At 48.5% G+C, this 15,646-nt stretch overlaps 1 protein-coding gene across 4 annotated transcripts in view; it reads right to left on the reverse strand.

The window, feature by feature from the left end:
- Positions 1–254: 254 nt before the first annotated feature.
- The window catches only part of USP28 (ubiquitin specific peptidase 28), a 74,287-nt gene continuing 58,895 nt past the window's right edge, over positions 255–15,646 (reverse strand). For 2 of the 4 annotated variants that reach the window (XM_036258669.1, XM_036258671.1), the window contains 13 exons: positions 15,108–15,322; positions 14,099–14,169; positions 12,368–12,596; positions 9,667–9,861; positions 8,739–8,878; positions 8,417–8,602; positions 7,383–7,478; positions 6,467–6,645; positions 6,289–6,367; positions 5,190–5,269; positions 4,219–4,342; positions 2,788–2,983; positions 255–1,844 (listed from right to left, as the gene is read on the reverse strand). In XM_036258669.1, the coding sequence (XP_036114562.1) occupies positions 1,669–1,844; positions 2,788–2,983; positions 4,219–4,342; positions 5,190–5,269; positions 6,289–6,367; positions 6,467–6,645; positions 7,383–7,478; positions 8,417–8,602; positions 8,739–8,878; positions 9,667–9,861; positions 12,368–12,596; positions 14,099–14,169; positions 15,108–15,322 (1,966 nt within the window). In that variant the 3' untranslated portion in view covers positions 255–1,668. The remainder of the gene's footprint in view (positions 1,845–2,787; positions 2,984–4,218; positions 4,343–5,189; positions 5,270–6,288; positions 6,368–6,466; positions 6,646–7,382; positions 7,479–8,416; positions 8,603–8,738; positions 8,879–9,666; positions 9,862–12,367; positions 12,597–14,098; positions 14,170–15,107; positions 15,323–15,646) is intronic. The other 2 variants (XM_036258668.1, XM_036258670.1) reach the window with 2 other exon arrangements.

The raw sequence follows: 15,646 nt of genomic DNA on the forward strand, positions 1-15,646 counted from the left end.
CCAAATCATTAATTTAACCAAACATAAGAAATTCAGTTAAAAATGTTCTGCTTTCTAAATCGGACAAGTCACAGAGGGGCCCCTTACACGCAACATGGCCAGGGAGGCGACGGTGGCCGCCCAGTGCTGCTCAGGGCTGCCCGCGGCCGGCTCCCGCTGCACCCCGCTGCGCCCCTCAACCCTCAGTCTACTTTCCTTCAAAACAGAAAAACTGGCACAGACAGTGCTCACCAAACCCTCCATTTCCAAACCAGAAAACATGTTTCAGTAACTGCACGCCAAAGGGAAAACAAATACTTTTATTGCACATTTATAAAATCTGCATAGTTGTATGTATCAAGCGTCCTTCCCTCCCACAAGGCCCTCATTAATGTGAAAATTTGGTTAAACCACAATACCCAAACTGGAACTTTAAAAAATGGTCAACAGGGGACATTTCTCTCTACATATACATACATATAAGTTGGTTTTTCTTTTTACAAACCCACACCCCTTATTTTTTCAAAGCGAACAGGGAGAGAGCATCATGTTCTTTGGGCCGGCAGCAGCCAGAGACATTTCTGACCATTTCAGACCCTGGAAACTGCCTGGCTGGTTGACGACTATCAGAACCTTTCACCGTCCGCTGGATCTGTTTCTATGGGTCTGGTGCTGTGGTTCTGTGGGAGCGTGGTGGTAGGGGGAGGGATGGGGAAGGTCGAAGGACACAAGCTAAGGATATTGTGCTAAGTTGCATGGTGACAGATGACTACTAGACCGAGTGTGGTGATCACTTCGTAGATATGTAAGTTGAATCACTATAGTGTACACCTGAAACTAACATATTGTATACCAACTATACTTAAATAAAAAAATAAAATAAAGGCTCCCCCACCAAAAAGAACAGGGTCAACTGCACTACTGTGGGACACCCAAGAGTATGCATCCACTCCCTTTCCCATTTAAAAACCAAAATCGACAACCACACAACCCACTTCGTTAGTCAAGTTTCACAACGTTACTCTGCCTATAGTCCGTAATGCTGTCCTTTCTTTCACTGAGGACTGAGCATGAGGTTTTCCGGTTTATTTAAAAATATAAAATAAGAGAGAGAGAAGAAAGAAAGGAGAGGCCACTTCTGACTTCTCAGCATCTTATGGCCAAATGACTTTGTGTTCTCGCCACACGGAAAAGGAAGGTGGTTTATCAGCACCCCGACTTGTCATCTCCTGCCGAGAGCTAGGCAAGCTTTGTATGTCTCATCTCTGGCAGTTAGGAATTCTCAGATGTCATCTGTAATGACCAGAGCTGTTCGTCTGCTCCAGGTTCCACGACTCGCCCTTCTCCTCTGCTGCCAGACGCTGGTGCCCGAAAGTAACTCAGAAAGCGGCCAAGGCTCGAGGAGCCCGAGCGCTCTCGCCAGTGCGAGGCACTTCCGGTCTCCTGCACAGTCCAGTCCCTGCTGCACCGGCTCCTGCCTCTTTCAGGGAAACTGTTTAGTGATTCTGTTCGTAAAAAGTGCAATTTTATTTTCAATCCTTTGTAACACACACAGCATGGGTGGGGTCTGGATCTGAATCTTCCTTTTCCACCTAGTTCCTTTCCCAAGGTCCACACCGTGATAACAGCCCCCTGTTCAACAGGCAGGCAACCGCAGACCAGGACGGGCCTGAACACGCGACAGCTTACTTAGCTCACCGCCACCGGCGCAACCCCTTGAATCGACTCCATGACGGCTGCAAATCGGCTGCAAAGGTCATAGGGAGAATTGGGTCGAATAGTTGGAGGCTCCTTCAAGACAATGATTTCTGCAGAAGGATCTAGAAGCCTGGGCAGAAACTCCCCTAAGCACAGCTGCAGATTTTCTGTGGAGAGAAAATGGATGATTACATACACAGCTAAATAGATCTGAATAAAAACTAGCTAAGTCTACAACTATTTAGGAAGGCCTCCCATAAAGCTCTACTTGGCAAATACATCAACGCTCCAGGTCACTGCTGGAAGCCACCTGTCCCCTGGCAGAAGAACACCACACTGACTTCATTATGCACTGATGCTCTAATCAACCATCCTGCTAACCTTGGGGAAGCAGACATAACCTCTGTACCTAAATATAATGGTGCTTTCTTTCAAATGATTAAAATATAGTGTGTACACAGAGCATAACGTAAAGCTTGTATTACATATGATCTAAACAAACACTGAAGACACGAAATTGAAATTCATATCTACTAATTATAACAGAATTTTTCAATAAATATTGTGAACTTGAGCAGTTTAACAAGTCAACAGAATATCTTCTCATCGGTAAGAACTAAAAGAGAGGATTCGTATTAGAATATACACCAACTTTCTAAGTCTGTCCAACTCCTCTAAAAATAACTAATTTTAGGCCCCCTCCCTGCAATACTCTGGACAGGCGAGAATATCCCAGTTACTAATGTATCCGTCTCAAAGGCATCGCGGTCAATGCGATGTCCTGATACTTCATGCCGGAGAGGCGCCCAGTGACCGCACCAGGCAGGCACGTGCATGAATGGATTCTGACTTCTGAACTATGAGAGTTCAGATTCTGGCAAATGAAACAGGAATGTAAGTCGGACATTCCTGGAGAGCAGGGACGTCGGTGGACATGCTCAGGAGGTGAGGGGAGGCCAAGAGGACGGAGGCCCGGGCTCCCGCCCTGTTCCCGCAGAGCAGATCTACCCTGACTCCGCTACATCTGAGGGTTCCCACGGGCCCGCCGAGGGAGACCCGTGAGCTCGGGGCTCCGAGGCGGAGAGGTGGCTGGGAGCTGAGAGCAGACACCTGCAATATCCTGGCCCAGGTACGAGCACCAGTGTTTCCGCATGACCTCAATGGCGTCCAGGTCGTCCTTGGAGATGTCGTTGTTGATGATGAGGTGGATGCAGGGAATGATCAGCTCATTCATCACGTTGATGCCCTCTGTCACAGAGTGGTCATCATTGGTTTCAAAGAGAGAAGCTGCTTTGGCATTCAGCTCCTACAGGGAGAAGGAAGAGCGAAAAAACAGTCTGAGGAAAATAACTATTTTAGAAGATCCTAAGTGGTCCCCAAACTTGACTGCACACTGGAATGGCCTGTGGAACCTCTGACAACCATCTGTCCCTCCCCCCAAGCTGATGTGATTGGGATCAGGTGACCTGGGCACTGGGATTTTTTAAACGCTCCCAAAGTGATTCTCATGCAGCTAAGTCTCTGACCCACTGGCCTAAACTTACACGCCAAGACGGGGCCTGAGCACCACTCCCACTAGGGGGCTGTTCCGTCTCCCATCCATGGAGCACCAGAGTCGCCTGCACAACACATGCAGTGGCCCAGGCCCATCGCCACCTGGGATCGTGACGCCCACTGAGGGTGACAGCCAGCGCTGGGGACCATCTAAGTCACCAACGCTGCCCACCTCGGGCAGCTGAGCAGGATGTTCCGCATGTAATCTGTACGCGGTGATTTAAAAAGTTAAAGTATGACTGCTGAAATTCGGACCCATGCCATCTCCAGGTCCCTTTCTCCAGCTTCCAGATGCCCTGCCACACCCGTGACCCCCAGAAGCCCACGTCTAACCCAGAACACGGAGCTCGAGGGCAGTGCAGTTAGGACTCGATCTCCTCCACTGGGCTCCCACGAGGCCGTGGTGGAAGAGCGACAGCACCTGTGGAGGGCAAGCCCCCTGTGCTGCTCTCTGTGACCCCTGGGCAAGCAGAGGGGTTGGGGTCTGCCTCCCACGTGGCTGCCAGTGAGAGAGGCCAGGAGACCACCCATGGAGTCCAGCAAGGACAGTGTCGGCGCGGCAGGGCCCGCCCTCAAGTTCATCCCTTTCAAAACGCTGGGGCCCCTGGCGGAGTCACTAACCGCATCTACTTGCAAGGAACACAGAAAGACACTGCATTCCTGCGACACGTTTATGACGTGTTGACGGCCTTCCAGACCCAGACGAAACAGCTCACCGAGCAAACCTGTGCACAGAGCACTCAGGAAGGTGGTGATAAAAGGCAGGTACATATGAAGGGCACAGCAAAAGGGATAATTCATTCTCATCCTAACTTCTATCCGACTGAAGAAGAATGATTTCACTTAAGTAATCTTAAATAACTGGTTTCGATGTTAAGCTCCTTTGAGTCTGGGAAGATCTGGAACCTGCTGGAGATCAATTTCTCCCTGGCCTCCAGGAACAGAGGTGAAGACAGCCACCAAGACCGCAAAGCTCAGGGTACAAACCAAAAGGCACTTTCTTCGGTACAAAGCGATCACCGACTCCTCCACCCCGCGGCGGGGCCCCTTGGTCAGCAGAGTGGCGTTGCTCTGGTAGGCGTACACCAGGTAGGAGAGGGCCTCTTGGTACCTTAGAAAACGGCAGGAAATAACAGCTGAGTGTCCTTCTCCAAAACCCAGGGCTTAGCCCTCGCTGCTCCTTCAGACGGAATTTACGTGGCCGCCGTCGGGACAGGCTGCGAGGTGGAGCAGCCCCGGGCACCAGGAGAGCCCAGGCCAAAGCCTGCACTGCCTCGGCCTTCCCCGTGGCCACACGCCCCAGACCACGCCTGGCAGCTCATGGCTTCGATGTTCCTAGCAAAGACGGGGCTGAGATGCCCGCTCAGGTCACACCGGCTCCCAAGTTCATTCTCTGAGTTCGTCTTCATGCATCACAAGGAAAATCTGGCCACTACATCGCTTTACTACGAATCTATGGTTATGTGAAGGATGAGAACACGAGTGTGAGGTCAGAGCAACACTGAGTTCACACTGGGCGGAGTGGAGCGCGGGGAGGTGTGACAGGTGGTGTGGCAGGGAGTCGGTGCACGCCTGTGACCCTGCACACGTGACAGGGAGGCATGTAACACGGCACACGTGACAGGGAGGCAGCACGCCTGTGACCCTGCACACGTGACAGGGAGGCATGTAACACGGCACACGTGACAGGGAGGCAGCACGCCTGTGACACTGCACACGTGACAGGGAGGCATGTAACACTGCACATGTGACAAGGAGGCGGCACACTTGTGACACTGCACATGTGACAGGGAGGCGGAGCGCCTGTGACATTGTACACATGACAGGGAGGCGGAGCGCCTGTGACATTGTACACGTGACAGGGAGGCGGTGCACCTGTGACTTCGTGTTCCTGGGTGGGGATCAATAAATAACAGAGTCCCAACCAATTACCTTAGCGACATGAAAAGCCCACTTACTTTCCTTTCTGATAGAGTTCCAAGCCTGTCAGGAGATACACGGACACCTTTCGAAACAAACTATAATCTTCATGCCACTTCTGAAAAGGAAAGACTCCTGTTAATGGTGATGACCACGACAGACGACTGCACACTGCCCACACAGGGAGCTGTAAACTGTCAGGTACTTCCTGAGCACAGACGGCCAGGCACACGGCAACACACACGCTTGCCCAAGAACACTGAGCGTCCAGAACAAGCCCACTGTGGACCTTAACTTTTACTGTCCTGTTCCTTCCGATGTATTTCACGTCAGCTTTAGAACTCGTCTTAAGCTCTGGCCGGTTTGGCTCAGCGGTTAGAGCGTCGGCCTGCGGTCCAGAGAGACCCGGGTTCGGTTCCCGCTAAGGGCGCGTACTTCGGTTGCAGTTTGTCCCCGACCCTGGTTGGTCGTGCGGGTGGCAGCCACTCGATGTGTCCCTTTCACGTCGATGTTTCTCTCTCTCTCTCTACCTCCCACTCTATCTGCACAAAAAATGGAAAAATGTCCTCGGGTGAGGATAAAAAAAAAAAAAAAAAAAAAAAAAAAAGGAACTCGTCTTAAGCCCAACACCAGGTCAAAGCCATCCAGCTCTGGGTTAGTGAACAACCCGCCCAGCTGTGATAAAACCACCAGACGTGGGGAGGACAGGCTGCCCGGCCAAACAGGGCAGCGCCCAGCTCAGTAAGTGTGCTGGGCACACCTTAGGTGGTATGTGATGCTGTTTTACATACAACACAAAACTTTTTAAAAATGTGTAGCTAGCTATGCATTTTAGTGCACAGGAATTTAATTTCCAATAAAGAAATATCAGAAACCTCTATTATTTAAAAACAAATCCCAACCATGAGTTCAACAATTTTATTGCCTAGAACAAGGCTACAGCACGTATTTAAGAAAAGAAAGTGTTGATTCACTTGACAAGAAAATATAAAAACCCCAGCTATTCTGAGGGTACAAAAAGATCATTTATTCATTTGTACTTCGTTTGGGGGGATGGGTAGGAACGAGTCACCGAATCGTTAGCGCTGCCTCAGGAATCAGGGCGAGAGGCTTTGCCGACGGAGAGAAACACTGCACCTTGTACTCCTCCATGTTCATGTCGTCGGGACCGATCTCCTTCAGCCTCGCCTGGGCCACCTTCATGATGCTGATGGACCTGCAGGACCGCGGGGAGCGGTGAGGCCGGGGCACGCTTCCCGGGTGGGAAGGCGGCCGCCAGGCCCGGAGGGAGGGGGTCCAGCTGTGGCCTTCTCACCTTTCGTCGTAGCTGAGGTTTCTATCTGCAAACTGCTCCAGAAGGGTGCGCTCCAGCACGCGCTTGGGCGCTCCGTTCTGGAAGAAGTAGACGAGCACGTGCTGCAGCCGCGGGTCGCTGCGCGGGCTGGGGGCCTCCCTGGCCAGCTGGAAGAGCCGGGAGTACTCCTCGTGGAACGCCTGCGGACAGCCGGGGTCAGGAGGCTGCGGCCTGCGGCCTGTGCGACCGCTGCCGCGGGCCAGAGGGGTGTGTCCCTCCTACTGCGGTTTACAGAGGCGCCGGGGCTCTGTGAGCTGGCGTTTCCTAAGGACAACACTCCCCTGGCACCAGGGACATCCTCATGTACTCATAAAAGACAGCGTTTCATGAAGTTCTCAGAAAAAAAATTTAGTTTTAATTATTCAGGCATATCCTTGAGTCAAAGGACCCAAATTTTAAAAATCCACATAAATGCAATTTATTCACATACCTTAAATTTTATTCAAGTGCCTTCCACGGCCTACTTCCCCACATCACAGCCGCCTAATCCCAGCGGCAACGTCCCCACCCCGGCTTCATTCCCGGACATTCCCGAGGACCGCGACAAGCCCCGGACATTCCCGAGGACCGCGACAAGCCCCGGACATTCCCGGACATTCCCTAGGACGGCGACAAGCCCCGGACATTCCCGGACATTCCCGAGGACCGTGACAAGCCCCGGCCGCGGGACAGAGAACACCTGTGACCATGGGCCTCGGCGCGCAGAGCAGGCGCGATCGCTCCGGTGGGAGCTCATCCATCAGTCAGACAGGAAAGGGAGTTTTATGTTCTGCTTCAATGAGACATTTTAATCCTACTGTTTACCATCTAGTAGAACTGCCACCCCACTGTTATGATACCTGTGGTATAAGGATGAAAAATGAAAAAACAGAGATACCTTAATAAGCCCTGCTTCAGACCCATCTCGGTCAAAGGTCTGACGGGCTTTAGCTATGGCCAGGATGACCCCTTGCATGGCAGGGCTCAGCATCACCTACCACAAGAAGGCACAAACACAGAGAAAGAGGAGAGGAGAGTTCGAAGGAGGGTGCAGGAGACAGCGAGCAGACGAAGGCGGCGTGCTCCTGGTCAGCCTCTGCTGCAGTCGCTCCACTCCCCCCGCACACGGCACTGCCCTCGACACGAGGTCAAGACCCTGCCCGAGACAAGCTGTCTCTATTCATTCTCCGTAACTCGCAGGTGAGGAAATGCGGATGTCTACAAGTACCCACACGGCACTGCTAAAGCACCAATCGGATCAGAGCTCTCGGGGGCGTGTCTGCGGTGAGTTCCAAGCAGTCCTGTGCTTTGGGTACACCCTAAACATCCAGAGGCTTTCGACTTCTACTAGAATGAACGGGACATTTAAAATAGTCTGGAAACTAAGGGATACACAAATATGACTTTATACAACAAAAACCTTTCAATGATTTAAAAACGTATCTCACAGGAAAAAACAGACCTGAGGGACAGGATCTGTAGTGGTCTCGGTGAGCGACAACCGTAAGGAGCTCCACAGCCTGGGGTCCCACAGCGTCTCCCTAACTTAGACTAAAAACAACTCCAATTTACATCTGTCTGGCTCACCGGACATCTGAAAATGTTACACTTGGAGGAAAACAATTAACTACCGGAGACAAAGACTCCTGACTTAAAGGGCAATTTTTTGTTCCCCATGCCAAACAAGGAGCTGAATCCCATCTCTCTGAGCCGTCTAAACTCTGCAGGGCCCATAACATGCGCCTGGAGACACACTGGGAGAGTGCACAGTGGGAAGCAGGCTGTCTTCTTAGAGACAGTAACTAGGGTCACACCATTATTAGTTTCAACAGGGAAAGGTTAGCCATTGCCGGACACTGTCAGGTGCGTTCAGTAACGTGAGAAGGGCGCAGGGCTGACAGCAAGCAGCCCAGCCTGCACTGGGCTCTGTACCTCCTCATCATAGCCATCTGCGTCAGACCTAACCAGGATCCTTCCCACACTGGGAATCTCGACTTCAGAGACCTCAGAACGAGGCGGGGCAGCACAATCTGCATCGAGAGCCTTTGGGGGCTGTTCTGACTGCTCTGCAGGGTCTGTTCCCGGGGGCAGGGGCTTCTTGGGTTCAGCTTCCTTATGCTGTGACAGCAGAATGGAGAGAATGAGTAAGAGAAAAACAGAAGACGTAAATGCAGCAGAGACACGGAGTCGCAGAAATGTGAGAAAAGTGGAAAAGACTGCTGCCAGCCCGCCCTCGGGAACCTGGGCGCCCCACCTCACTCAAGGCCGCCTCGACGCCGCTCCTCTCGTAGGCGCGGGCGGTGTTGGCGATGGCCTGGGCCGTCTGCTCCTTCACGATCACAGCGTGCTCGGAGGACAGGCAGCGCGCCCCGTGCGCGGGGGCTGCCGAGGGCTCTGGTGAAGAACCGTGCAGAGGGTTAGCCCTGAGGAGGAACGTCTGGAACACTGTAAAGGCGAGCAGGACGGATGCAGAGGCTAATGTGAGCTCTTCTAACACCTTTAAAACAGATCCATGCAAGCTTCCCTGGAACTGGGACTGGAAGAGCCACTCTAGCAAAAGCCCTTGAGATCCTGTAGAACTGAACGTGCTCATCATACGCCTTTATACCAAGAAGACATCCTACAAACATGCTTTTGTTCTTAAAAAAGAAATTTTCATATATATATATATATATATATATATATATATATATGTATTTAAAGTTCTTGAGCTTTGACACATTTACATTTGCATTCAGCATTACAATTCATGCTGTTATAAATTGGTTTTAAATTAAATTTACAGGGGTGACACTGGTTAATCACATTATAAAATTTTCAGGAGTACAAGACTAGAATTCGACATCTGGGTATTCTATTGCGTGCTCCCTACCCAAAGTCTAGTTGCCTGCCATCATCATATTTTTGATCTGGTGGAAGAATCGCTTCCATAAAGTCTACTATTAAGCCTATCACAATTCCTCCTACAACCTGGGAAGTAAGCAAATACTGAACAGCGGAAAAGCACAGGCAGCTACTCGGCGGCATGTTCGGAGGCACGGCCACCGACGCAGCTGCACACCGGCGGTGCGGGGCCTCCCTGCAGGCGCTGCAGGCGCACACGGCGCCCCCGGGCAGCGCTCGGGCTGCTGAAGGAGGGCAGCGTGAACAGCGATCACCGGCACACGCTCCCCCCTGGGTACCTGGTGACGTCGACAGATCCTGTGGTGTCGAGGTGGTAGAGGATTCCATTTGAGGGATCTTACAAGACTGCTCTTCTTCCCACTCCTCGATTTCCTGTTCAAATCTCCAGTTATCTTCCTGAATGTAGTGCTTAAGTTCAACAGATAAGGCTTCCAATTCTCCCAACATCTGATCTGATTCATTTGGGGCTGCCCCTGAGAAAGAACAAAGACGGACAAATCGAATGTCCTTCCTAATGCGAAATACATACACATACATAATCCATCAAAAGTATTGACAATATAAGGCCAGCAGTTAGAGTGCATCAATAACAGTGCCCAGCCCTGGCCGGTTTGGCTCAGTGGTTAGAGCGTCGGCCTGTGGTCTGGAGAGACCCGGGTTCGGTTCCCGCTAGGGGCACGTGCCTTGGTTGCAGTTTGTCCCCAGCCCTGGTTGGGTTGTGTGGGTGGCAGCCACTCGATGTGTCGCTTTCACATCGATGTTTCTCTCTCTCTCTCTCCCTCTCCCTCTATCTGAACAAAATATCAAAAAATGTCCTCGGGTGAGGATAAAAAAAATAAAAAATAAATAAACAAATAACAGTGCCCAGCTTATTAGTAGACAGGCATGCATTGAATATCTGTTCAATGAAGAAAGATTTGGACTAGAAGCCAATCACTGGCAAAATAGTATAAATGGACCAAACCTTTCTTGGAAATTCAGAAAAATCATTAGATCCAGTGAAAATTTCAAGCAAAGCAGTTTTGTCACTGTAACCACTGCATCTATTATTGATAAAAATATCTATCTCAAGATGGTTAGAGATGATTTCCAAGACATCTGTACTGTCTCAAGTGTCACAATGAAGTGCTACCAGAAAGCAATGTGATACAACAGTCAGATGGCCAATACCTGGTTCATCCAAAGCTATGAGGGAAAACGACCGGATATCAAGGACACGTTAAATTCCATTTCTAACCCATTTTGTTTTGACCAAAACAAAACAAAACAAAACCTACAGAACAACACATCCACTTATTGGTTACCATTAACTAGTCTTTTCACTAAGCAAATAAGTTTCCACTCGCTTGCTTCTATAATAGAAAAATGAGTCATATGTGTAATACTAAGGCTCCCGTACACCAACCCCCAGCACATTTGTACAATAACTTCCACAAATAGCTGTCCCTGCTTTCACCCTACAAATATGCAATTATGAAGATCGATTATTGTTATGTGATCCCTCCTCTACCCCCTCCACCAATCTCATTAGCAAATCAGCAAGACAAGGTGCTGCCTGGACAAAATGCCTGGTGTGTTGATGCCTATGCGACAGTCAAGTGTGACTCTGAGAGGAAGCCCTCTGCGATCTCAGATGCGCGATGCTGGCCACGAGACCTCTCAGCGAAGACGGGAAAGGCAGAGAGAATGATGTAAGTGAAGAGCACGGCACTTGGAGTCAGAACTGGATCTGTGTCATGGGCCTGCCATTTATTTACTGAACAACTAGAGAACCTCACCTGGAAAATGTGGGTAATAAGAATTTCTACCCTGCCTACCTCCCTTTTAAGAGTTGTAAGTTATCAGAGAAATAAAAATTGAAAGCATGCAGTATAAAGTAGTAATATAAATAATAAATATGATTGATCTTAGCATTAGTAATAGTATTATGAGAAGTATGAAATTATTCAGGCAAATCCACTTGTAAAATTTAGCTATTTTCCAAAGGGTATAAAAATATGTATACAAAATGTTACTAAAAAAGAAAAAAACTAGATAGAGACAACTTTAAAGTCTATCGATGAAAGATTGGTTTAATATATATTTATATAATATATAATTGATATAATATGTGTATATACATATATATATACATATATATATATATACATATATTCCATGCAATGGTTTATTATGGAGTTGTTAAAAAGAATGAGCCCTGGCCAGGTGGCTCAGGTGGTTACGGGTTTGATTCCCAGTTGGGGTACGTACTGGAGGCAACTGACCGATGTTTCGCACACTGATGTTTCGGTCTCTCTCGAAAAAGAAAAAAATCTATAAAAGCATATCCTCAGGTGAAGATTAAAAATAATAAATAAAAAAAGAATGAGCTAATTTTATTTATAAAAATAGAGAGGTTACTGAGATACACAATCAATGAAAAGGATGTAGAACAGAATGAAAAAATATCCCATTTGGGGGGAAAAAATGGGACAGGGAAGAAATGTCAATAAATAAATATAGCCCCTGTATAGAGCATTGTTTGAAGACTACATAAGAAACCTAACAATGGACACTTGTTGGACTCAAGGGAGCAGAAGAGCAAACTTACATTTCCTCTTTATTCTTTTGTACTGTTTGTATTTTTTAAAATACACTGTTACTTTATAATAAATTCTAGGTTAAATGTTTTGTTTTAATTTTTTTTCTTTATTGGCTTTAGAGAGAGAGGAAGTGAGAGGAAGAGAGAGATGGAAACATCGATGAGAGAGAACATCAATTGGCTGCCTCCTGCACACCCCCCACTGGGGATCAGGCCCACAACCTGGGCACGTGCCCTGACCAGGAGTACAACTTGCGACCTCTTGGTGCAGGGTTGACGCTCAACCGCTGAGCCACACTGGCTGAGCTTAAATGTTTTTTAAAACTATTAATACTATGCCCCCTTCCCTGAGCAGTAGAGATTTCCCCCATCTCTGGCTCCTACTAAGATATTTTTACCTGCATTGAAGTGGGGTAGCTTGTCGTTAATGTACATTAGACAGTAAGCACTAACATTTCTCAAGCCTCCATAGGAATCTCTTTCAAGTTCTTCCCAGGAAGATTCGGTAACAGAGATGTCATTGTACTTGAGCCAGACCTGTCGGGGCTGATTATAGATATAGGCCCAATAGTGTCCAGCATTTGCTTGTCCTTCATGAACAAGAACTGCATGCAAGCGATAAGGCACCTGCAAATCAGAAAGCATAGTTCTGAGTTAGATATAAAAAAGTTTAGGTTATTAAAATTCAAGATTATTCTCAACTATCAGTCATAAGAAAAGTACGTATGTGTCTGCTATAGGTTCACATCAAAACATCTTGGTGATTCAAGATGAACTAATAAAACACAGCCTTGGAATCTTAGTTCCTGAGTCTTTAAAACCAGACAACTGACTAGATAACCTCCTCTGAGACCTCGTTCAACTCTAGACTCTCACGATTATATATCTGAAACCAAAGATAAGCTAGACCTATTTATCCCCTGAATTCCAAATCCACTTTATCTAAAAATAGAATCACCTTGACCACGTATGCTGAGAGAAATGCTGACCACCTTTGGGACCTACAAGTTTAGCAATTACTTTGCTCGGTGTCTATTTTATTTGGCACCAACCTTTAAGTCGGCACATTTCATCCTGAATCAGTGCGTGGTCCTCACATTTCTTCTGTGAGTGACTGCTCAGCTTTCTAGGGTGCAGACCCTTTCAACCACATACTTGTTTGTTCCAACATTTGAAGGGCATTTCTTTTTACAACATGCAATAACTAATACAATATAATTCAGTGCCAAGTAACTATCGGTGGAAAAAAGGAAAGTCGGCCATAGAATCAAGTTAAACTTATACTTAATCAGTACCTTGACATGATTTTACTGGTGGAGAAATTTTTGAAATAATATGAAAGAGAAAATGGGGGAACGAAGATTTGCATGATGCTTCTCCCAGGCACCCGAACCACGCCTCACGCAACCCTGGGGACAGAGCTCGTCTCCTCCAGCCACGTGCACAGAAGCCACTGGGCAGCCAGGCCTGACCAGAACCTCGCCCTCTCCATGCCCAGAAGTTATTCTAAACAGACACTCACGTGGACAGCTAGGATTTCTGCCTTGCCTGCCTCCCTTTTAGAATCAGAGGAGAAATCAACCTTGAAAGCACGCTGGTCCACAGAGGGTCACGGTACTTTGAAAAGGACAAATGACTGGCCCCTAGTTCAGATTTCCCCACTGTACTACTCAAACTACTACAGTATGAGAAATCTTTATAATACATCAAAAAATAACACGTGGTAGAATCAAAACAAATATATTTTGCATTCTACTCCTGGCAAAAGATATATTGCTTTTTTTAGCCTAAAATTAAAAAACAGGCCCGGCCGGTGTGGCTCAGTGGTTGAGCGTCGACCCTGCACCAACAGGTGGCTGGTTCAATTCCCAGTTAGGACACATGCCCAGCATGTGGGCCCGATCCCCAGGGGGGCGTGCAGGAGGCGGCCAATCGATGTTCTGGCTCATGGATGTTTCCCTCTTTCTCCCTCTCTAAAATCAATAAAGAAAAAATATTTTTTTAAAAAAGCAAAACAGAACACTGTCTGTTTCTTTCCTAAGTGTATTCCTATATCCAATTTCCTTTTTGTATCTACTATTAGTCCCACTGTCACGGGCCTTGACCACTGTCCCATTAACGTGTTCTACCTGGCGAAGGCGAGGATCGCAGTACATCTGCTCAATAGTCTGGGTAGTGCTTGCAATGCAATTCTTCAAATCTGGTAAAGAAGAAAACTGTTAAAGTGAGTTCACGGAACCGCGAGGGCGCTTCAGCTCAGCAGAGAGCACTGCTCACCCACACGGGGCTGGTGACAACACCGCTGGCGCCATGGAGAGCAGTCTTAAAGCAGCTAGTGCCTCAGGTTATGAAGCCTGTTAGTTTAATATAATTACATTAAGATTGAAAAAATATTATGTCTTATATTTGGCACCAAAATTTCTTAAGAGACAGCCTACTTAGAAAAAGATGGGTCACTGGGTGCAAAATAAATGTCGCAGAGACAAGACCTGAAAGAAGGGGGCAGGGCAAGGCAGGGCTCAATTTCTGAGTAAGAACCTGGAAGGCCCGCCGGTGTGGCTCAGGGGATGGAGCTCATCCCAGGGACGGCGAGGTCCTGGTTTGATTCCCGGTCAGGGCACATGCCCGGGTTTCAGGCTCAATCCCCAGTAGGGGGCGTGCAGGAGGCAGCCGATTGATGCTTCTCCTCGTCAGTGTTTTTATTTCCCTCTCCCTTCTCCTCTCTAAAAAAATCAATAGCATAAAAAAAAAAAAAAAAGAACCTGTGAGGAATCTGAATTTTTACTTTCGGCTCCCAGATGAAAGGAAGGAAGGAAGGGTTTGAGTAAGAAAAGCCTGAGCAACGTGACCATGTGGCCATACAGACAAGTGAGCGCCTGAGCTGCCCGGGAAGCCCAGAAGTGGGAGGAGGGCATCCAGGAGGGGCTCCTCCACAGCTGTATAACGAGTGTGAGGCCAGTCTCACAGGGAGCTAAAGAGGAGTCACAATCCCCTGCCCAAGTCCAACAGAACACACAGCAAAACTCCGCGGCACAGAGGGCGATGGCGGCGCCCGCGCCCAAGGCGCCAGACTTCCCAACGTGCAGACAGACAGAGAGGACACAGAGCAGCTGCTCGACAAGTTCTGGAAGAGCCAACCTTGTATGTCCTGTTCAATCTCACTCCTCCACCTCTGAAGACAGGTCTTAACGAAGCTGATCTCCTCGTCCGAGACGGTCCGGGGCGCTGGGTGTGCAGGCACTTCCACGGGAGACCGCGAAGATGGCAGTGGCGAACCCTCTGACTTGGACTCGTGCAGACAATCCTCAGGAAAGGGACTTTCAACATCTTGAGGAGAGCTTTCTCCACTCGCACTAAAGGGACACACATCGTGCTCAGAGGGAAATTTCCCACACACGCCTCGGTCTAACTTAGCGCTCTGAAAGCTGCTGTCTGGGAAGTACACACGGCTGGTGAGCATCTCCTGTGCACAGGTACTGAGCCGAACCTTCCCTTTATGTGCACCATCTCATTGAACGACTTGCTTATGAGACAGCTACTGTCCCTGTTAGGCAACCACACACCTGAGGTTTCAGAAAGTAAGCACCTTGCCCAAGTTCGCCCAGCTAGTAAACGATGGAGAGGTGTTACACCCAGACTGCCGAGTCTACAGCTCATGCTCTCTCCCCACTTGTTAT

The sequence above is a fragment of the Molossus molossus genome, unplaced genomic scaffold (assembly GCF_014108415.1).
Source record: "Molossus molossus isolate mMolMol1 unplaced genomic scaffold, mMolMol1.p scaffold_m16_p_13, whole genome shotgun sequence".
Taxonomy (NCBI): domain Eukaryota; kingdom Metazoa; phylum Chordata; class Mammalia; order Chiroptera; family Molossidae; genus Molossus; species Molossus molossus.